This window comes from Lutra lutra, chromosome 6, assembly GCF_902655055.1.
Source record: "Lutra lutra chromosome 6, mLutLut1.2, whole genome shotgun sequence".
Taxonomy (NCBI): Eukaryota; Metazoa; Chordata; class Mammalia; order Carnivora; family Mustelidae; genus Lutra; species Lutra lutra.
The window spans coordinates 96,023,163-96,048,100 of NC_062283.1; the positions used below are offsets into that span (position 1 = coordinate 96,023,163).

Below are 24,938 nucleotides of genomic sequence, written 5' to 3' on the forward strand. Positions count from 1 at the left end.
GTTTCTTTGGACCACTGTTACCAAGAGGAGTATTTCTTCCCTCAGGAAAAAAAATTAAAATAAAAGTAAAAATTATACCTCTTCCCTAGTGATGGTTCAGTCCAACCTGGGAACCACTTGAGATTCATAGTCAAGGTGGCCTACGTCCAGCTCCCTAGGATCCTTGAGATCTTTCTTCTGTCCCCACCCACATCCTGGACTGTTGACTCTGGGGAGACAAGCCACCTCCCTGCCCACTCACAACTTGTCTAAGTCCAGGTGATCATGACTACCAGGGACTGCAAGGGCGTTGGTCTGTGGAACGTGCATGCAGAGCCCGAGGGGGCATGCGGGGACAGGAGTCACCGCACAGTGTCTGCAGCCGTGGTCTGAGTCTAACTGCCTGTGTTGAAATCCAGGCTGTGTCTCTTTTCCTATGGCCACATTACTTCACATTTTTGTACCTGTCTTTTCCTCTGCAAAATGGAGATAACTGCATCTGCCTGGAGTCTTGTCAGAATTAAATGAGGCAAGGCATGAAATCGCTTAAGAGAGTGTCTGATACATTATGTACTTTGGGGGCAGGAGATGGTAGAGTCTTTTCTGACTAGGCACAACTGCTTTCCTCCTTTCCCGCAGAACAGCAATTCCCCAAACTCCCGCGGCCTGTGCCATTCCCACAGCTCTCTGCTGCCCCCTGCTGACATCTTGTTGATACTGGTAGTGACTGGTAGTGTAACGGTTCTTAGCGTCCGTTACCTCCTCCACCCCCCTCAACCCCCTCAAGCACCCTACTCCACCACCAAGCTGAAACACAGAGCATTCCTGTAAAACCCCATGCCTTGGGGCTACACTGATGCTGTTTCCTCCATCTGGCATACTCTTCCTCCCTCCCCATTGACCTGTCAAAACCAGGCCACTTCAAATGCCATGACACAAATACAGCCTCCCTCTGCTGCCCCCTGACACCCCATAAGCCACCAGGAGCACCTGACTCCTTCCTCACATCACATTCTTCTCTGTATTGTAATTAGTTTTGAACTTCTCCTACCACCTCTTGCTATGAGATCAAAACTCTGCCTTATTCATCTCCTGTTTCCCCAGTAGCACCCATGTCATAACCTATCTTCACAAAGACATGCTCACTCCACCAGTACTTGTGCTGGAACTACAGCCTTGCTATTGCCACCCAGCCCCCAGCTGGGTCATCGCTCATGATCTCCCACTTCAACCACTATAGTGATCCCCTAACGGGGGTCCCCAGAGCCACATTGTACCCATTTCCCATCCCTTGTCCACAGTGCCAACTTTTACCTCCTGTGACACTCTACGTTCTCCTGCCACAGAGATGTCCCAAGCTGGTGGCCCTCTTGCTGGGATCCTCTCTCCCACCTCACCCTCACTAGCCTTCAGACTTAGCTCAAACATACCCAAGCAAACCTTCCCTGACTCTCTTCCTACATCTTACTTGCCTGTACATGCTCTCATAGCAGTATCTTCCTGACAAAAATGTCATCATAGTTGTAAATCTCTATTATGGTCATTTGATGATGCATGTCTTCTCTTTATGACTAGAAGCTCCATGGGGACAAGAGCTATACCTGCTTTACCTCAGCACTGTATTCCTAGCTGCCAGCATAATACCACACATACCTTAAATACACAATAAACACATGTTCAATAAATAAATCAAAGGAGCCATGTTAAACAGAATCTTAGCCAAGGTGCCAAAATACATTAAATATGTTAAATTAAAACCTTATATTGATTCCATTTCCACCATTCATGATTAAGTCATTCAATGATACACAGAAAGTTATGTAGGTAAGTAGATAGGGAGACAGATGGACAGACAGCAAGGGCATCTCTGAAACACATTCAGCAAGAAGCCAGAAAGATTCTTCCGATGCTTACCTTCAGTGCTCATATCTGGTGTCGGCATCCAGATGTAGACCAAGCCTTCTTCCCTATAGAGCTTAATCATGGTGTCTGGTGTCATGGGTTCTGGGTAGCGGTTACAGCCTGAGGAATTCTGTATAATATCCCATTCAGTCTGGAAATTCATCACAGCTGTAATCCCCAATTCATGCTTCAGTTTGATGGTTATATGTTCCACTTGACGAGGGCAGCTACCCAGCCAGATATTTGGTAGAATTCTAATGAGAATATATAGAAGCAACTATTATTATTGTTACTGTCATGGCTTGAGATATGAGAAGCTGCAGAAAATGTAATAAAATTTAGTAATAAAATGCAATTAACCTTTAAATCTGGCACAGGAAAAGCTGCAGTAATAATATTAGATGGTGTAACAATATTATTGATATAATAACAATATTATTGAAAGAAAAAAATACTGGGGCTGTCATTTTTAGGGAAATAAATAATCCTATTAACCAAAATGCTAGGAAATAAGCATTAGCAAGCTAAATCTTATAACATATTAAAATAAGCCCACTAAGATGTATTTATTCCTTGAATGTATATGTGGTTCAACATTAGGAAACTCATCAACATATTTCAAACACTAACAAGTTAAAGGCAAAACTCCAGTGATTAGATCAGTAAATTCTGGAAAACATTTGCAAAAATAGGCCATTATTCCTGTTTGAAACTCTACATAAAAATTTCAAACTCTACATTTCAAATTTCAAAAGTAGGAGAACTTTTAAACACCAGAAGCTAACAATCTCCTTTTAAACAAAATCAAAGTTAAGCTTATATACATTAGTGCCCAACACTGTCCTATATATTTCATCTAATGCTCCAAGTTAAGAAGAAATAGAACTGTCTGAAAAAAAAAAAGAAAGAAAGAAAATGTCGATATTTTTTCAAGTATATTTCTATATCTAATATCCCAAAGGCTGGACCCCACCATCAAAATTTCTGAGTCAGTAGATCTGGGTAGAGAGTCCAGGAATTTAGATTTCTAACAAGTTCTTAGGCAATACTAATGCTGCTAGTTCAGTGCACCCTGAGGACCTGAGAACCACTCCCTACAATATTTGATTACAAAAGCTACGCAAAGGGGCGCCTGGGTGGCTCAGTGGGTTAAGCCGCTGCCTTCGGCTCAGGTCATGATCCCAGGTCCTGGGTTCAAGCCCCACATCGGGCTTTCTGCTTAGCAGGGAGCCTGCTTCCTCCTCTCTCTCTGCCTGCCTCTCTGCCTACTTGTGATTTCTCTCTGTCAAATAGATAAATAAATAAATCTTTAAAAAAAAAAAAAAGCTACGCAAAGTATTAAAAGTATTAAGATACCTGGATGAGGGAAAATATACAAAAATCAAACAGCTTTTCTCTGTATTCGCAATAGCCAGGTACAAATGGAGAAGTGGAGGTGACTCTCATTCAAATATAAAAACAAAATTATAGAACATCTAGGAATACATTTAACCAGAAAGATTTATAAAATTTTAATGGACATTAAGAAAAAAAAAATAGACAGACATACTGTGATGATTTATAATAAGAAATATGTATTTGGTCTTCATCTCAGTTTCCAGCACAGTTTCCTGAGTGATAAGAGGCTTAAAGATGTCTTTTGTTACACATTTGTGAGTAATTTGGATCGTACCTATCTGATGGGTTGGTTGCCAGGGGAACCAACTTTGTGACTAGAGGACAGAACTTTCAGTCCCACCCCTTGGCTTCCAGGAAGAAAGAGAGCTGGAGGTTGAACCAATCACCAATGGCCAATGATTTAATCAATCATCCCTATGTAATGAAGCTTCCATAATACCCAAAAGGTCAGGATTCCAAGAGCTTCCAGGTTGGCGATACAGGAAGAGTGGGGCTCCCTGAGAGGGTATAAAAGCTCTATGCAATTCCCTGCCGTTCCTTGCCCAGTGCATCTATGCCATCTGGCTGTTCTTGAATTATACCTTCTTAAAATAAGCCAGTAATCAAATAAAATGTTTCCTGAGCTCTATGAACTGCTCTAGCAAATTAATCAAACCCTAAATAGGAAAGGGTCATAGTACCTCTGATTTATAGTACCTCTGTTTGCACATGGCATCTGAAGTGAAGAGTGGAGGAGCATCCTCTAGGACTATAGGACCTATAGGACTGAATTCTTACCTTGCAGAAGCTAATGTTATCTCCAGGTGGATAGTGTCAGAATTAATCTGAACTGTTGGTGTCCAGAAAATTAGTTGGATGAATAGGGAAATACCCTCACCCCACACATGTTGAAATTGGGTCCCGGAACCCAAGAGACATACCACACAAACATCACAAAAATGTAAATATTTTCCAAATAACACATAAATGTAATGCACATTATTACAACTTGTTACGTGTGGTATATATTGTCTTGCTCACTACTTCACATGTGTACATCCTCTCCAGAACTAATGGGTTCCTCCAGAAGTAATACTCTATTTCAACTTTTTTTCAATCATGTCATCTAGAACTTTACTAGGCTCAATATAAAACATTCAGAAATGATGATGATGGTAAACATCACTTGATCCTCACCAGTATTCCCAGCATGAAGGACTAAACTACTTCTCTGCCTGAAAAAGCTCTCTGACTTACGTCAATAGACATGTGTCCCTTCCAGAGGGACAGATTTAAGACCTCGCTCACAATGCTCTATGCTCTGTCTCTCCCTGCCATGATGATCACAAAAACACATGTGGATGCTGAGCTGCTAGAAGACTGAAGTAGCTTAGAATGGTGAGCTACCTCTGGAGGCCAGCTGCCCTGGAGAGCCGATGACTCATTGTATTAAGCCACTGTTTGTTCCCACAGGGTAATCTGACCGGTTTTAATACAATGCCTACATAATTAATTCCTTAAAGTCCCTAATGCCAGAAAAGAAGTTGAGCAGAGGGCCTACACTTTTATTCAGTTATTTTCATATTGAGCTTAAAGGAGTCCTTCTAAGCTTGGGACAATTTTGTTTCCCAAGGGATATCTGGCAATGATTATGGAGGCATTTTAGATGGTGATGCTGGGTGGTGTTGATGGCCCCTGGTAGACGGAGACCAGGGATGTTGCTAACCATCCTACAATGCACAGGACAGCTCCCACAACAAAGAATTATTGAGGCCAAAATGTCAATAATGCTGTGATTAAGAAACCTTGTTTATTAGGACAATAAAAGTGGAATAGAACTCCTTATTGCATGTAGAAAAAAAGGGAATACGAGGCAGGAATGAGACCAACATATCTGACACAGTTTGTGGCTCATTGGTGATGTCATTCTTATGAAAATATGGTATCCTATGTCATATTTTAAGATATTTATGTATGTATAGAAAGACAGACCTAGAGGGTGAAGCAAAAGTCTAATATAACATAGCTGAACACCACTACAACATTTTAAGTGGTGTGTAATGGAAAGGGCACTAAACACAAGCAAGAAAAAAATGCCAATCATAACACGATAATTTTAAAGCACTTGTCAATAACCGTCTATTATTAGGCCAAGTTAGTTATCATCTCTAAGCCTGTGGTGGGCTTCTCTCTAAAATGGGTCTAAAAATAATTAATTCACAGAAAGTGAATACAATTAAATAAGGTATTTTGAATAGGACTGATTCTAGTGGATGTACAATGAATGCAAGTGGAGTTTATGTCTATTTGTTATAATTTACTTACTTTCGTAACTTATTTTGTATTGTACTATCCAGATAGTTTTCCATTGTTCTGTGTATCCTTCATTAGAACACCACAGAGTTTAGAATACTCATCCTATTTTTTTTTTAAGATTTTATTTATTTATTTGACAGACAGAGATCACAAGTAGGCAGGGAGGCAGGCAGAGAGAGAGGAGGAAGCAGGCTCCCTGCTGAGCAGAGAGCCCGATGCAGGGCTCAATCCCAGGACCCTGGGATCATGACCTGAGCTGAAGGCATAGGCTTTAACCCACTGAACCACCCAGGCGCCCCTCATCCTATTTTCTTGCTGCCTTTTTTTTTTTTTTTTTTTTTGACAGATTGAGATCGCAGGTAGCAGAGAGGCAGGCAGAGAGGCAGGCAGAGAGAGAGGAGGAAGCAGGCTCCCCGCTGAGCAGAGTGCCTGATGTGCGGCTCGATCCCAGAACCCTGGGATCATGACCTGAGCCGAAGGCAGAGGCTTTAACCCACTGAGCCACCCAGGCGGCCCCCTCATCCTATTTTCTTAAATGAAATCTAGCTTGCTTTGTTGTTTTGGTTCTTTTTTTTTTTTCCCTTTTGGCTATTGCTGTCATTGTTCATGCTAAAGTAAGAAGCCAAGGGACTAATCTTCAATGAAAATACCTCTCAAGATCCAGCTTCTCCTCTCCATCTCCCCATGTCCTCCATGTTATTTGTTATGCTCCACAAATAAGTGAAACCGTGTGATAATTGACTCTCTCTGCTTGACTTATTTCACTCAGCATAATCTTTTCCAGTCACGTCCATGTTGCTACAAAAGTTGGGTATTCATCCTTTCTGATGGAGGCATAATACTCCATAGTGTATATGGGAGAAGGGAGTTGAGGGAAATTGGAAGGGGAGGTGAACCATGAGAGACTATGGACTCTGAAAAACAATCTGAGGGTTTTGAAGGGGCAGGGGGGGTGGGAGGTTGGGGGAACCAGGTGGTGGGTATTAGAGAGGGCACGGATTGCATGGAGCACTGGGTGTGGTGCAAAAACAATGAATACTGTTACGCTGAAAAGAAATAAAAAATTAAAAAAAAAATTTATAAAATTGAAAAAAAAAAAAAAGATCCAGCTTCACCTACAACTTGAATCCTACTTACCCTCCAGAAGATAAACCAATTTTTTATTGCTGCTTGGGCTTTAAGTCTAATAGCTTATTAGGCATTTCTTCTGGGCTACTGAAGATGATTATGGAAAAAAATAAAGGCAACAAAATTTAAAATAAAGAGAATATTCAGAAACACAGAAAAGACGTAATGGTGTTGTGAAGATGAGGATGGGATTCAAAGGCCTTTCAGTTTATTCTCGACCCTAAAGCATTCTCCAACACTCCATTAGGCCAGTGGGCTGACAGAAAAGTCATTAGCAGGAACACGTTGAGAGTGCTTAAGGGATTCGCTTGACCAGGACATTGTTAGCTGAGTGTTCAGTCTTCACAGGAATGGAAAGGACGCACAGCCTGGGTCATCGGCCCCTCCCTCTGGCTGCTGAGTGAGAGCAGGGACCAGCTCTATCTAAACGCTCCACACCCCCTTCCATTGTCCCTTAAAGATTTCTCCTCCAGTTCCCTGCTGGATGCCCAGTGGACAGCAGCGGTGGGTTGTCAGATTATGCTGTGGGATCTAACAGAGCACACTAAAGTATCCAAAACTGGAAAAGAGGGCAATAGAAACCCCAGAGGTATAACCAAGAAATATAACCTTTTGAACAACCATGCATTTTTACTGGTAAAATTTTGAAGTGGACTGGTAAAATATTAAAATGAATGAAATTCATGACAGGCATGCTAAATTCCAAATGTTACCCAGAGTTCTCCTAAATACGGTGCTCTCTGAGTCCGTAGCCCTTAGTACGTACCTAGAGAATAAATGCCAAAAGTGTCTGGCAGCAAGATTTGAATAAAATCCCAGACAAAATAATAGCTCACAGAGATCTACAAAGCAAATCAGACAAAATAAGAAATCAGAATGCCAAACGAGCATCAGTATATAGAATCATACTCTGTTACTGGGAACGAAAACAACAAAAGGGAAGGTATTATTCTGCCATCTCATTCAGACCTGGTCTTCAACTAACTGAGGACCTCAGGAAATTCAGAACAGTTCAAAGGTAAACGGGCCCAAAGTTGGTACCTTTCCCACATCAAGTTTCTAATGGAAATAAGCCCTTGAAAGACACACTTACATACATTCCCACACACATGTCAACCCTAGCTTTTCAATCAGGGATTTCTAACTTTTTGGTAACAATTCTTCCTCTAGAAGTGCCACAAGTCAGAGTCCATATTGAAGAAATGAGTATAAATTCTTAAATTCCTGATTTTTTAAGCAGTAAGTGCTGAACCTAGGAGATAGATCACTAAAGATAAATTCTGAAAACAAGTGCTGTGTTTAAGAATAGAGAACTAAAGTTATAAAGTAAACGGTACTGAACTGTGATATTAGAGATGGAGCCAGAGGACGGAGTTTGTTGGAAACACAAATCAATGGATGCTGCTTCCTCAGACAGCCTAAGTGCCCTTCCTATGCATCCTATCTTAGCTTGCTGTCTCTAATAACAGGTGATATATTTCTAGTTACATGATACGCTGGAGGTAATAAGATGCATGGTGTACTTTCTAAACAGTAATTACACTGTTACTTATCCATTCAAAAGAGAATGATTTGACACCATTAAAAATCAATTTTTACTTATCTCATCTTACTTTTAATCTTCTTTCAGCATCAATGACACTTTAAGCCATTTTAAAAATCCAGATTTTTTTTTTTAAGGTGAAAAGAAGCTTGTTGAAATATGGGATTTGGGGAATAAAAATCCTCTGTAAAAGTAGTTTCGAGGCAAGACATACAAAACTTCAAAGATAAAATAATGAAATAAAAAATATATAGTTCAAAGTTATATTATAAATTACACTATAAAACTTGCAGAGAATTACTTTATGAATAGCTCACTCTTGATCATGAGTTACATCAGATTTCTGGCAGCTCAACTATAGATTATCTGGAAAGGTCAGAAGAAACCACTGCACCTAATGGGTATGGACACTCAGTCAACCCAAATGTTCCCAAACCTGACTTTGCATTCAAGCCACATCAGTTTTTATAAAAACATATATTGCCAACATCTAGTCCAGAGGTAGTTATTAAGTGGCTGTGCAGTGAGATCTATGATTCTGTGGATTTTTTTTTTCAGGAAATTAACCAGATATATATATATATATATACATATATATGTATATATATATATATATATACATATATATATGTGTATATGTATATATATTCCCTATGCAGCCAGATTCCAAAACCACTAGCTTGGCCAATCCCAATAAACATGTAGAAAGTTAGTATAGAGACCTCAATACCTTTTAATAGCAGCAAAAAAATATGGAAATGAAAGGGCATGGATTGCTCAGCCCTATCCATGCACAGAAGAGTTAAGTCCTTCCCATTCTCCAAAAATACTTTCAAGACTAAAAATGATTCCCAAACAGAGAGTGGGGAATGGGAAACTGTTAGGAAAGAGCAGCTATGAGGATGTGTGTCTATGTGTTTAATGAGTAGCATCTTCTAAAAAGTCAAAACTACATCTACTTCTGAGTCATGACAAATATTTAATATAGCAATATTCATTAAGAATATAGTTTGGCAAAAAAAAAAAAGAATGTACTTTTGCAGATGAAAGTTTTATTCATTTGAGTATTGACTATTGCTATCATGATTCAATAAAAAGATGTTTAAATAAAATCCATCCTAATAAGATTACAGCTTAGCTTAAGACCAGGGGTCGGAGGTGCAGAGGGTGGGTGGATGGCTGACATTCTGGAACCTTACTTTGTTGGACGGCAAATCAAAATCAATTTCACTCATTTGGCTGAATCTGGATTTGTGGTCCCAGGTAATTACATCACAATACTACACTGTTCACTTCACCTGTCAGGCCAGGGCCCCTGTTACAACAGCAAGTGAAGCGTATGAATCAGAGCCCACTTGTTCCACCTCTGCTGTCAGTCAAAGGAGGCCTTCCTGGCAATAATGTGTACATCATGAGCATCCAAACATTTTGCAAAAAATACCATCGGTATTGACAGAAGGGAGGAGCATGGAGGGAAACAGAAGATATCAGCAAATAAGCCAGTAGTATGGACTCCACATCTCAGTTCCATCACTAATGGCCTTGAAAAATGGCAGAATAACCTTTTCCTGAAGGTGAAAATTAGCATTATATTCTTTTCATAAGGAAAAAAAAAAATGTCGGGAAACAAGGGATGATGGGATCAATGTATGAACATAGGATTTGTTTATTTCTTATCACCCCAGGAGACCACAGCTGTTGAAGGCAGTGCCTTCTTCCCAGCCATAAAAACACAGCACCATTTCAAAGAGGGAGAAAATGGATTTTGCTGAGGTTCCTTATAAAACCCAGCTAATGATTCAGGAGCAAAAAAAAAAAAAAAAAAAGATTAGTACATTTTTTAAGTTGGATAATTTTGTTGCATTTACCTTATTTAATATTTTATAGGCAATTCAATGTGAAATTAAATGTGATCTGGCTTTTAAATAATGGGAAAAGAAAAAAAGTCTATTAGTCCTATCATTTAGATCTCATTAGTGGGAAAGCAAGAGAAACGTTAAAATCAACCTCCAGTAAGCTCCAAGCTTCATTAGCACATATAACTCCTGCTAAAAATCTGTCCTCTATTGTTAAATGTTGTTATTAATACCAAACTTCTACCCCAAAGACTCCAGTTAATGCTGAATGACTACACAAAGACAAATCTCAATTTAGAGAGTCATTCTAATTTCCTTATTTAAAAAACAGTTTTATTATAGTTTGCTTATAAGCTATACACTATAATATACAGAGAGCACATGCTAATTTCCACAGGTACACTTAGTTTCTTAGATTTTTTTTGGATGTGCTATGCAGTTTATAGCCACATATATTTTTATTTTCTATATTAAAAATGCCTTATAATAATTATTAAGGTCTGAAATGCATTGAATTGAGTTTCCCCAAAATTTCCAAATTGAAGTCCTAACCCCCAGCACCTTGATACCTCCTCACTTGGAGACAGGGTCTCTACAGAGGTGATCAAGTGAAAATGAAACCATTAGGGTACGCTCTGACCCAGTATGCCTATTATTCTTATAAGGGGAAATATGGACACGGACACATACAGAGAAGACGATGTGAAGATAAAAGAAGACAACTGTCTACAAGGCAAGGAGAAAGCCTTAGAATAGATCCTTTTCTCAAAGCCTTCAGAATGAATCCACCCTGTAGACACATTGATCCCGAACTTTTAGCCTCTGGAACTGAGACAAATACTTTTCTGTTGGTTAAAAACCTCCCCAGGGGCGCCTGGGTGGCTCGATGGGTTAAGCCTCTGTCTTCTGCTCAGGTGATGATCTCAAGGTCCTGGGATCGAGCCTGCATCAGGCTCTCTGCTCAGCAGGGAGCCTGCTTCCCCCTTTCTCTCTGCCTGCCCTTCTGCCTACTTGTGATCTCCTCTCTCTGTGTCAAATAAATAAAATCTTTTTTTTTAATTTTTAAAAAATAAAAACTGCCCCAATTCATGGCACTTTGTAAGAGCAGCCCCAGAAAACTAATACAAAGTCTAAACATCCAGACTTAAAATATATACATGCAATCATTCAGATTCTTCAAATATCCATACATCAGGTATACTTAAAGTAAAACATTTTCATAGATATTTTTCACCTTTCATCCTGATCTCTGAAGTTCTACAGTTAACTTTTCATTGTGCCATCCCAGTTGTCCTCTTACACAATAGGACTAGCCACTCTCATTCCTTGACTCCTGTCCTTCAGTCCAGCACTTGAGCGTCTCCAGCATGGCAGACAAGATCAGCAGGCTCCTGGTTGTGCTATTTGGGCTTCCTTCTTAATCTAATAACTCAGTTCCAAAGTTCTAAATTTTAGAACTAGATACCTAGTTTTGATAAATACAATACAGTCTTGAGTCTCTTTGCTTGGCTTTCAGAGAATGGATCTCAAAGGATAATCACCTGAAATGTATAAGAGCACACTCTTCGGACTTACAACTTCTTAAGATTATGAGTCCAAGGGATGCCTGGGTGGCTCACTCCATTAAGCATCTGCCTTCAGCTCAGGTCATGATCCCAGGATCCTGAGATCAAGCCCCACATTAGGTTCTCTGCTCAGTAAAGAGTCTACTTCTCCCTTTCTCTCTCTCTCTCTCTACCTCTCTCCCTGCTTGTGCTCATGCTCTCTAATAAGTAAAATCTGAAAAAAAAAAAAAATTCTGTGTCTAGGAGAGTTTGGCTTTCTTGGTTTTGAGCCTTTGTTGTCCTGAAATTTGGCTTATATGCCACACTGAAAGATTATAGCAATAAATAAGGCAACTGGCACACTTCACTTTCTTAAAGTCAGTCAAGGTAACACAAAGATTGAGGCAAAGAACCAGGCTAAGCAGCCTCAGTTGGTTACTGTAATACAAATTTCAACAAAATGTTCTATTAAAATAGCCTCTTGGCCTGCTAATTTTGTTTCCAAAGCTGAGCACTCCTTGAAAGAGTAAAATGTCACGTTTAATACTTTCTCACATAATGAACTTGAAAAGATCCCTTTAAAATGAATCCCTTGCATAATGAACGAGGAACCACTGAAGATCAAGGAAGTAATTAAAAATTAAATGTAAGGGTTTTTTTTCCGTATTTGCTTTAAAGTCATTCCGTCTTCTTGCAGCGCTCGACAATCAACGGCGAGTGAGAATTCCCTCCTGTAAGCCTACAGTCTTCGAAGAAGGCAGGCAGTGAGCAAGTAAATATGCAAAATGTATGAAATTTATTTGTAATGTGCTACTGTGGACATGAATAGGGCGTTAAAATAGGGAATCACAGGAAAGCTAGACTTCAGATAAGACAGTGAGGAAGGGCCTCCCTGAGAAGGTGATACTAAAAGGAAAAGGAGTGAGACATTCAACTTTCCTATGGTGAGAAAGAGCGAGGTAGACTTTAGGAACTGAGAGAAGCCTAAAGACATGGAGTGAGGTGGGCAGGAAAGGAGTAGGGCGTGAGTTAGGTTGAGAAGACCATACCAGGCCTTACTGACATGCAAGGGAATTTGTTTAACACTACAAATGCAATGAAAAAACAGTGACAAGATTTTTAAGTAGAGGAGTTACATGGACTTGTTTTAGCATTTTTTAAAGGGTGACTTTGGTGTTAGTAGAAAATAAATTGGGCAGAAGATAGAACAGGAAACTATGGAGGAAAAGGGAAGACCTTTGGGATAGTTATGGCTTGGAATACAGGTACTGGTGCAGATAAAGAAAAATGAATTAGCTCAAAATGCACTTTAGTGGTAGAACCAGCAGGATATGCACATTAATTAGATAAAAGAGTGGAGAGAAAGTGAAAATTCAAAAATGAATTCTCAAGTTTACTAATGGGATATTATAATCTACAGTTTCTTAACCAGGTCTGCCTTCAGTAAAACCTATGGTTCCCTGAATTTGTTTACTATGTGTTTTTACAAGTTTCAGATTAACCAACATTTTACATACCAGCCATCAGGCTCATGGCTTCCACATGCTTAAAGGCTTGATGATATCAAACTATTCAAACTTTCTTTCACTTTTCCACTCAAATCATTATTCCATTATTAAAATATTAATAACATAGGGCTTTTATTGATGTAAGAACTTTGCACGCAGAATAAGTTGATCATCAACTAGATTTATCTCATATCAAGGAAATATCCACTGTAGACAAAGTGGTACACAGGAAACTGATTTATTTAATCAATTCACTAAAGAGATATTATTAAAATTTATTTTTTTATACCTGTGAGTCTTCATTTCAGCTTTAGAATTTCTTAAAAAAAGGAATTTAAAACACATGACAGCAAAAGAAAAAAACTCATTTTTCTTTTTTATACTAATTCTTCCATGCCAACCAATCATCTGCTTAATTAAATATAAGGAATTTCTAGCATGAAAAATTCTATTCAGTACTTTGAACATAATAGATGTTCACACTGTAATTTTCTTGACCAAAAAAAAAAAAAGTGTGAGATAGTTGTATGGTTATTGTTCATCTAGACCAGATATTAACGTGGAGATGCAGCATCTGAGAATCATCTTAAGATGTAGATGGTGAATTGGATAAGTCTGGGATGGAGCCTAAGATCCTGCATTTTCACAAGCTTCCTCGTAGGACCAAAGCTGCTGGTCCCAGTAGCAAAGAGTACTCTACTAGGGGCACCTGGGTGGCTCAGTGGGTTAAGCTCTGCCTTTGGCCTGGGTGATGATCTCAGGGTCCTGGGATCAAGCCCCACATCGGGCTCTCTGCTCAGCAGGGAGCCTGCTTCCACCTCTCTCTCTCTCTCTCTGCCTGCCTCTCTGCCTACTTGTGATCTCTGTCTGTCAAATAAATAAACAAAATCTTAAAAAAAAAAGAGTACTCTACTAATGGTATTCAATCTAAATACTATCATTATTTTATTATGCATCACAACAATTCACTACAATTCAGTACTCAGTACTTCAGTACTCAGGCACACTAACGAGTAAAAGAAGGTCCTCCAGCAAGAGCAAACAGAGAGACAAGCACTGTATCTCTGCTATTGATGCTAATATCAGAGGCCTAATATTAACCATGCAGAGAGAATGGTTTTTGTTTTTTTTTTAACTCTAATTACAGAATGTTTTAAAATCTCTTTAGCCCTCTTTCTTGATTTTCCAGTGAAGGTCCTACAACAAACCAAATGACGATCTTACATAACAACCTTCCTTGGCTCTAAAACATTCCTCTTTTCTCCTTTGTTGGAGTGCTCATCAGCTTCATGATAGAGACCTAAAATTTCCTTTTGTGTTATCTTTTTAAAATGTAGTTGGAGATTTTTTACAGGTAGATGCTGAAAATCAGGGAAAATTCACATAAGACTTGAAATTTATGGGGCCCGAAAGGAATTAAATGGGTGAAAACTCAGATGCCATTAGCGGTGTTGGGGTGTTAGAAATTAGGTAAGGTTCCAGAAGGACAAACAAAAAACACCTCCTCCTCCCCTGTGAGATGTTAGTAGTTAGGATGGTGAGAACGGGAGAGAAGTTAAACCACAAATATTCTAATACCGAGACGTGCAAAATCCCTGACACGTTTTGCTTCTTTCATTCGGCCTGAAGTCAAGGCATATGCAGTATATTTCACAACGTATAGAGAGGAGTCACGAGAGCCGGTAAACCCTCCTAAGGATATGCAATTTGGAAAGGCCTCTATTTTAAGTTACCCAGAGATCCTGAAGGTCCACGGCTATGGGAAAAGAGGCCAGGAATTAGTGATGTTTCATCTCCTTATGTTATCCCTAACTAGGAAAGGTGCTAACCAGTCAGACATGCAGTGTAATACAATTCACAAACAGGCTAAATCCCAATCATACCCGAACCAAAACCATTATATTTAAATTGTAATCTTAAGCAACCCTAGTCATGGAGAGGGTGCACTCAGTTACATGGTGCTTTTATTGGCAGCTAATTTGTTCTGGCAAGACCTTGACAATATAGCTTTATTTAAGATCATCCACTCCACTGAGCACTCATTGAAGTGCTTAATTGGTAGAAATTGGCCTTAATTTTTTTTAAGATTTTATTTATTTATTTGTCAGAGAGAGAGAGCGAGCACAGGCAGACAGAGTGGCAGGCAGAGGCAGAGGGAGAAGCAGGCTCCCCACAGAACAAGGAGCCCGATGTGGGACTCGATCCCAGGACACTGGGATCATGACCTGAGCCGAAGGCAGCTGCTTAACCAACTGAGCCACCCAGGCGTCCCTGGCCTTAATTTTTTAAGCTAAAATTGCCTCTTCCATGTTTCATAGCCCAGGACATTGTCATCTCCACCTTGCAAGTGCTTCGATTTTTTTCAAGACTTTTGATGATATTTACTCTGCATTCACAACTGGGTTTAAGTGTATGGAGAAATGTTAGGATCTCAAAGTTTTGAAACATATTTGATATCTAAAGCACATGTCCCTTAAACAGTATGAACCACCCATAGGCTCCCACTAAGAGAATTCTCCCACTAAGAGAATTCTGATAGGTGTCAGAGATCCAACACCTATCAAGTCCCATCTAGCACAACTGATACTCACACACAGTTTAAGGTATTCCTCAGTTCTATTTCTGTTCCAGATTATATCCCTAGGTGGTAGCATGTATCCTCTTGATCACTTCCATTACCACACATACACCCAGTTTATTTTTACTATGCTTCTGTCTCCTTCATAAACCCTGCGTCCTCTATAAACCTTGTAAGTGTGTTTCTCAGAGTTCCAGACTGTAAGTCATCTGCTAAACACACACCGCCATCTATAACTGTCATCTACATCCTGATAAATTCCAAAGCTATTGCTTCCAGCTCAGACCTCAATGCTCTACTGGAATTCTCCACTGAATGTGCTGTAAGTAGCAACTGAACTCATCTTCACCATCTTCCACTCTTTGCTCCCTACCCAAAAACTTAATTTTCCTCTGGTATTCTTGATCTCTGTAAATTATCCCACAGCTGCCCATCTAAGGCAGGAAACTTAATTTTTCTCTCTTCCCCTTCTTACAGTCATTAACCCATATAAGTCAATCTCCTAAACAGCTGTCTATATTAGCTAGTCTACATTATCTCCTGGTCTACATTATCATTGCTTCCCTTCAGATCTTCAACACTTAAGAAGTGAATTACACCAACAGCCTCCTAAGTGACCTCCCAGTCTGTCTCCCTGCCACATTGTAGCTAGAACAAACTTTCTAAAACAGAAATCTGAACATGTGACTCCTCTACCTAAAATAGGGGCACACCCATCACTTTCATATAAAGTCTATAAGTCTTTTTTTTTAATTAACATATAATGTATTATTTGTTTCAGGGGTACAGGTCTGTGAATCATCAGTCTTACACAATTCACAGCACTCACCACAGCACATACTCCCCAATGTCCATCACCCAGCCACACTATCCCCCCAACCTCCAGCAACCCTCAATAAAGTCTGTCTTTGGTCTGATCTTTGGAATCTGACCCCCACATACATCCCTGATTCCACATCTCCATGTGAACCCTACCCTCCAATTTATGAGAGAGATTTGTAATTCTCCTGAATGCCCCGTATTCTTTCCCTGCTGCCTAACCTGATGTTCTTCCTTTTGAAATGCATTTTTAGTGCTCATCTATCTGATTAAGCTCATTCAGTCTTCTCTGATTGCCCATAGTCTCACTTAGGTCTTCCTTCTTTGTGTCCCCATAACATAAATAAATGACCATATACCTTTATTTCCAGCTCTGGGCTCTCTCACTCTGAAATGTTGGTTGTGCTGAGCATTTCCTCCTCTATACTGTGAGCTCCTTGAGCACAAGAATGATCTTATTGAGCACCATATTCCCAGAAGTTAATAGTATATCCAATATATTGTCATCACTGAACGAATAAATGAATGAATGAATGACCAACTATAGAAATGTCTTTACTTATGATATTTGGTTCATTCAACTATATGAGGATTTGTCAACTGTCACCAACTGATCAGCATTTCAATGACTTTTTGCAAAACTGTGGTAAAGATATTTTAACTGTGTTACCCCAAAGATATATGTATTAAATTATTGGTTGAAATTTGTTCAAAAGTAACATTCTCTCTGCAAATGTGGAAGCTGTTTTTAGCCAAAATATAAAACTATGTCCCTTAACATGTTACCTTTTTTGCCTTCACTGCCAGAAAACTTAAAGACAAATTTAGTGTTTCATAGGAGTAGTTAGACCATCTCAAGTCCTGATAATTTCAATCCCATTTGGTCTCATAGGTGGTCTGTTTCTATGCTAAACTTCTCTACTATACATCATTTCTTTTCTAAAGTCTTCTTTCATAAACGATTACATTTTTAAGTAGTTGAAGAATGGTGGCAGAACCTAATCATCCAAAATACTTGTTTCTTCCACCATAAGTCCCAGGCATTAAACAGACAGGTAAAAGGTAGAGAACAGCCTCTATTTGAGACATACAGACTTGTAGCAACCTACCCGAATCCTTGAGTTTTGAATTAGTCTGGTTCTGCAGTTAACACTGGTCAATCTAAAGGTCCCACTCACATAAAACTGATTGAATATTAGAGCCACCAGCACAATTTATCTGCAATAATAAAGTTCCATTCATGTCTGGAATGTGGTAACATTTTTACTAATTATAACCCATGGCCCACATAAGTTTTGTTTCAGTCCGTGTAGTATTTTAAATGTTAGCTGTTAAGATCAGCAGACAAATTTAGGAGACCATAACAAATGTGATTCTAGAGCAGTGATTCACACTAGACATATATTAGAATCTCTTGGAGACATCTTAAATACAATAAAAAATAAATAAATAAAAAGAAAAGAAATACTTAAGCCAGATCCTCTATTAAACAGAATTTTGGGGGCACCCAGGTGGCTCAATCAGTTAAACGGTTGCCTTCGCCTCAGGTCATGATCTCAGGGTAATGAGATCAAGTCCCATGTTGGGTTCTGCACTCAGCAGGGAGTCTGCTGGAAGATTCTCTCCCTCTGTCCCTCCCTTCCACCCTCCCCAAAGCTCTTTCTCTCTCTCAAATAAATAAATAAATCTTTAAAAAAAAAATAAATCTCTAAGGTGGTGGGGTGGGGCTCAGCATCATTTTTTCCAAGGACCCCAACTGATTCTGATGTGCTCTGAGTCTTAGAAATGCTGATTTGGAGCCTGAGAGACAAGTAAGAGATAGAAATAAAGATCTGCCTATCCCATGTTTTTAAAGTGAAAATAATTCCAACCTTTAAAAATCAAATATTTACCCCACTGAAATGGAACTGGCTAGAAAAACCTGAATCAGAAAAAGGAAATTAGAGGTGGTTACTTATTTTTAAAAGGATGTTCTGTCTTTATAAAGGATTAATTTAAGCATTTCTTCAAATGACAATCAGTGATTTAATTGATTTGTAGACTTATCTCAGTTATTAATTATGCTTGTGACCCTTACAAAGTCACTGGTGTCTCATCTTCGTAATGTGTATGTAAACTGAGAGAACTGGAGTAAAGAAGCACCTTCCCAGCTCACACAGTACTAACTGCGCATCAATGACCAGATGTTACATGGAGGTGAAGGTAGCCAAGGGCATAGACTCCAGAGACAGGCTGCCTATCTCTGAACCCCAGCTCCACTCATTCTGTTATACCTTGAACAGATAACCTGCCAGTGCCCCAAGTTTCATCAACTATAAAATGGCATTAACAATACTCACAGGGAGAGTAGATGAAATAATACGTCAGAGCACTTAGAACCGTTCGAGGCACAGAGTAAGCACTGTTTAAGCATTAGTTATCATTCTTATTACTAATGTTATACCCCTGAAAAAAATCAGGGCTTTAGTGTATTAATGCATTGGTGACCCTCTAAGAAGAGGAAAAATCATGCAGCATTTCAAAAACATATTTGACCAGTTGACGTTTGATGCTCTATAGAGCACATTTTCGGGAAAGCTGTACTACATGACTGTTGTGTCCCTTAAACTTGTTACCGTGTGATTCATCTCTGTGTCTTGGAGATGTAGAAAACTATGGCCCATGGACCAAACCCAGTTCACCATCTGTTTTTGTAAATACAGTTTCAGTGGAACACTGCCATGCTCATTTGATGACATATTGTCTATATCTACTTTCACATTACAACAAAAGAGCTGACTACATGCAACAGAAACCATATGACCCAGCAAGCCTAAAATACACACTGCCCAACCCTCTACAGAAAAGCTTAAGAATCTTGCCTTATGTATGTAATGTATTAGGGAGTCTATAGCTCTGCCCAGAGTAACTTAATCACCAAGACAAATCTGATTTTCTGAATGAGCATTTTTAGTCCATCAACCCATTTGGGAGTAAACACTTCTAATTTCCTTTTTCCAATTCAGGTTTTTCTAGCCAGTTCCATTTCAGTGGGGTAAATATTTGATTTTTAAAGGTTGGAATTATTTTCACTTTAAAAACATGGGATAGGCAGATCTTTATTTCTATCTCTTACTTGTCTCTCAGGCTCCAAATCAGCATTTCTAAGACTCAGAAAAAAAATGGGGTAGCGGCACCTGGGTGGCTCAGTGGGTTAAAGCCTCTGCCTTCGGCTCAGGTAGTGATCCCAGGGTCCTGTGATGGAGCCCCCCATCGGGCTCTCTGCTCAGCGGGGACCCTACTTCTGCCTCTCTCTCTCTGCCTGGCTCTCTGCCTACTTGTGATCTCTGCCTGTCAAATAAATAAATAAATAAATCTTTTTTAAAAATTTAAAGATGGGATAGGCAAATCTTTATCTCCATCTCTCACTTCTCTCTCAGCACCTAAATCACCCTCACCCTGGTTGAAGGTACTAACGTAGGATGGGCACTCTCTCCCACTATCTCTCCAAAAGTCTGCACACCCTCCCCAAAATGTTAGCTTTTGTTTATAATGACTACTATTAATCAAGTATAATCCTGGGGGGGGACATTTTTTTGGCTCTTTGATTCTTATAGGATATTATCCTAATTTTATAGATGAATAAACCAAGTCATGAAAACTTTAAGCAACTTCCCCATATCTAATGAATGCTTGAGATTGTAGTCACACACCAGCTTTTTTAGTCTCAGCTTTTCTATCATGCTCAACCAAAGATTTTCAATTCTAGAACTTCCTCTAAGTGTAGAGAGATGCTATCTAAAATTCTGATGACCAGGATTTCTTAGGCACAGTGCTCAATAATTGTTTATCATTGGGAAAAGCTTTATTATTTCTACCCATATTAATAATCTCTTGCTCTCCACAAGTTCCCCTCTTGGGTGGGGGTGAGGGACAATAGGAGATGGAGAAGCAAGGTGATATAAGGCATCTTCCTACATCCTGCATAGATAGCAGCCCTGATGAAATTTATCCTACCAGGAAAGATAAAGAAGGAGATTCATTCAATACGAATAACAACACAGGAAGCTATTAAAGAACAGACCAAAAAATGCACTGTTTGAAATGGCAGCTGCAAACCTTATCTCTTATATTCCGTTGCTACAAAGACTAGCCAGCTTTTCTTGCCAAATGTGAATTAGAAGAAACATAATTTAGTGTTTAGAAAATACGCTTAATTTTCCACCAAAGCTATACAATTTGCCTTGAAGTAAGGAATTCAACATCAGCTTTTTAAAATGATGGTGATTAAGTAGACTACAATATACTTTCAGTGTTCTGTTCTTTTTGTTATTTGTGGCACCCTGATGAAAAGTAATTATGCCTGGGCGGATTTTCCTCTTAGATGTAATTTGGACCACTTATCCAAGATTCTCAGAAGGGAGCTGACTTGACAACTAAAAGAGAACACCTGTTTCTATCAATGTAAAGGAAGCTTTTCTGAGAGCCCTTACCTCTGCCTAGCAATGCATAGCATGTCTGCAGAGAGAAATAGTGAGTGATATATTAATGAATTGCCTTCTCTATCCAGCAAACAGAATCAGGAATTAAGTGGTGGATATTTTTATATTTACATAAGGAAAGGAAGAAGAATGGTCATGAATATAAAATAACCACAACAGAAGAGGGAGCTTGGCAGTGATTGATAGCCCTAATACCGATGTCCACCTTATTGAATAACACACCTGCCACAGTATGCCCCGCAGCTACTCAAGAGCTTTTCTTAAAATTTTTCATAATTTGAGATTCTATTATTTTATTATATAGATCAAAGGGACATGTAGAAAATGTTCATGTCTGCTTTATTGCTTCCAATGCAAATTTCAGGTGTGAAAATTCCATCCAACCTCTTCTTGTTGATATTGAAGTAGGCAGCTGGCATGATACTTTGGTACATAAAAGGAGGATGGTCCCCTGGCTTTACTGAAACACTAAAAAATTCCATCTCCTGACTAGGACCCATGAAGCTTCAAATATACTTTTAAGAGGCTTTCTTTGTTTCTTGTATGATCTACAAAAGGCTATAGTGCTATTAGGTTGGCTTTTCCAGTGTGCTTTAGCAACATCAGAAAGCACTTTCACAAATACAACCATTTGGCCTATCCCATTCTTGAGATAAACATCAACAAGTTAAATAAGTACAGTACCAGAAATCTAAAACATAATTTAAGTGGATCTACCGAAAATCAGTTAATGGACTTCAAAATAAATTGTTTTTCTCTGCCTTTTATTTTACCATCTCTAATTACTTGCTTTGAATGAGAACCCAACTTTCTGATGGAAACTACTGAAGAGAAAAGTTGAGTAAGTCATTTTGGTTGTTTATCTTTGTAACACATTAGGATTTGTTTCACTCTATCAAATTTTTAAGTATTTGCAAGACTGAGTACATGAACTTTTAAGAACTTTCAATTGAAAATGATATACATTAAAAATATACATAAGTGGACTGCTCAATAGATCTTTTTACAAACTGAATATAAACATATAGCCAGTATCCAAATCCAGAAACAGAACTTCTACAAACCCTAGAAGACTCTCCTCTTACTCCATTCTAATCATTACAAGCATAGCCACTATCCTATCTTTCAAAATAAGAGAGATAGAGCTTACCAGACAAACAAAAGCTAAAGGAGTTCATGACCACTAAACCAGCCCTACAAGAAATATTAAAGGGGACTCTGAGTGGAAAGGAAAGACCATAAGTAAAAGTAAGAAAAATAGGAAACACAACAGCAAGCAGAAAAAAGTATCTATAAAAATCAATAAAAGAACTCACAAAATAAAAGGATATAAAGACACCATATACCTAAAATGCAGAGAGGAGAGGAGTAAAGAATAGATTCAAACTTAAGTGACCACCAACTTAATATAGACAGAAGATGTCATATACAAATCTAATAGTAACCACAAATCAAAAAACCAGTAATAGACACTCGAAAAATAAAGAGAAAGATATGTAAGAATATCACTAAAGAAAAACCACAAACTATCAGAGAAAAGAGCAAAAGAAGAAAGGATCAGAGAAGAACTACAAAAACAACCACAAAACAAGTAAGGAAATGGCAATGAATATCTATCAATAATTACTCTGAATGTAAATGGCATTTAGTCCATTCAAAGTAATATAAATGGACTAAACATCCCAATCAAAAGACACATGGTGATGCAAGGGATAAGAAAAACAAACAAACAAACAAACAAAAAAAACCAAGACCCACCTATATGCTGCCTACAAGAGATTAATTTCAGACCTAAAGATATATGCAGACTGAAAGTGAGGGAATGGAGAAAAAATAATCATGCAAATGGATATCAAAGAAAGCTGGAGTAGCAATACTTACATTAAATAAAATAGACCTAAAAACAAACAGTGTAACAAGAGACAAAGAAGAATGCTATGTAATAATAAAGGGGACAATCCAACAAGAAGATTTAACAATTGTAAATATTTATGCACCCAACACTGGAGCACCCAAACACATAAAAGTTAATGACAAACATAAAGGAACTAATGGATAGTAATACAATAAAATACAATACATAATAGTAGGGGACTTTACATCCCCCACTTACATACCCCACTTACATCAGTGGACAGACTATCCAAACAGAAAGTCAATAAGAAAATGGTAGCATTGAATGACACACTGGACCAGATGGATTAAAAGACAAATTCAGAACATTCCACCCTAAAAAAGCAGACTACACATTCTTTACAAGTACACATAGAACATCCTCAAAAATAGATCATATATTAGGCCACAAAACAAGCCTCAACACATTCAAAAAGATCAAAATCTACCATGCATCTTTTCTGACCACAATGCTTTAAAACTAAATATCAGCCACAATAAGAAATCTGGAAAGAGCATAAATACTTGGAGATCAGATAACATGCTACTAGACAATGAATGGGTTCAAATAAGAAATCAAAGAGGAAATTAAAAATCCACGTAAACAAACAAAAATGAAAACACAACAGTCCAAAATATTTGAGATGCAGCCAAAGTAGTTCTAAGAGGAAAGTTTATAGCAATATAGGTCTACCACAAAAGCAAAAAAAAATCTCACACAATCTAATTTTAAAGCTAAGGAGTTAGAGGGGCGCCTGGGTGGCTCAGTGGGTTGAAGCCTCTGCCTTCGGCTCAGGTCATGATCCCAGGGTCCTGGGATCGATACCCGCATCGGGCTCTCTGCGCAGCAGGGAGCCTGCTTCCTCCCCTCTCTCTCTCTCTCTGCCTGCCTGTGATCTCTATCTGTCAAATAAATAAATAAAATCTTTAAAAAAAAAAAAGCTAAGGAGTTAGAAAAGGAAAAATGCACAGAACCCAAAACCAGCAGAAGAAAGGAAATAATAAAGATTAGAGAAGAAATAAATTATATGGAAACCCAAAAATAAACAATAGAACATATCAATGAAACCAACATCTGGTTCTTTTAAAAGATCAACAAAATTAATAAACCTCTAGCCACATGCATCAAATAAAAGATAAAAGAAAGAGACAGGAATCAAACAAAATCACAGATGAAAGGGGAGAAATAACAACCAAAACCACAGATACACAAAGGATTGTTAAGATATTATGAAAAATTATATGCCAATAAATTGGACAACCTAATAGAAATGGATAAGTTCCTAGAAACATATAACTTACCAAACTGAAATTAAAAATCTAAGAAATAAAAAATGTGAACAGACTGATCACCAGCAATGAATTGAACTGGTGATCAAAAAACTCGCAACAAACCAAAGTCCAGGACCAGATGGCTTCATAGGTAAATTCTACCAAACTTTTCCAAAAAGTAGAAGAGGAAGGCAAACTTCCAAATTCATTCTATGAGGCCAGCATTACCCTGATTCCAAAACCAGACAGAAACACAACAAAAAAAAAGAACAGTACAGGCCAATATCTCTGATGAACACAGATGCAAAAATCCTCCACAAAACATTAGAAAACCAAATCTAACAATAAATTTAAAAAGTCATTCACCATGATCAAGTAGGATTTATTCCTGGAATACAAGGGTAATTCCATATTCACAAATCAATCAAAATGATACATTATATCAATAAGAGAAAGGATAAAAAAGATATGATCAAGTGATACAAAAGGGCACCTGGAACCTAATGTTCATAGCAGCAATGTCCACAATTGCGAAAATATGGAAAGAGCATAAATGTCCATTGACATCGACAGATGAATGGATGAAGAAGATGTGGTATATGGGGCACCTGGGTGGCTCAGTGGTTCAAGCCTCTGCCTTTGGCTCGGGTCATGATCTCAGGGTCCTGGGATCAAGCCCTGCATCCGAGCCCTGCTGAGCAGGGAAACTGCTTCCCCCCACCGCTCTGCCTGCCTCTCTGCC

At 38.6% G+C, this 24,938-nt stretch overlaps 1 protein-coding gene across 1 annotated transcript in view; it reads right to left on the reverse strand.

Moving 5' to 3' along the window:
* Window positions 1–24,938, reverse strand: part of EPM2A (EPM2A glucan phosphatase, laforin) — a 113,734-nt gene that overhangs the window by 8,470 nt on the left and 80,326 nt on the right. The window contains 1 exon segment of the mRNA XM_047733918.1: window positions 1,894–2,135. Within this exon segment, the coding sequence (XP_047589874.1) occupies window positions 1,894–2,135 (242 nt within the window).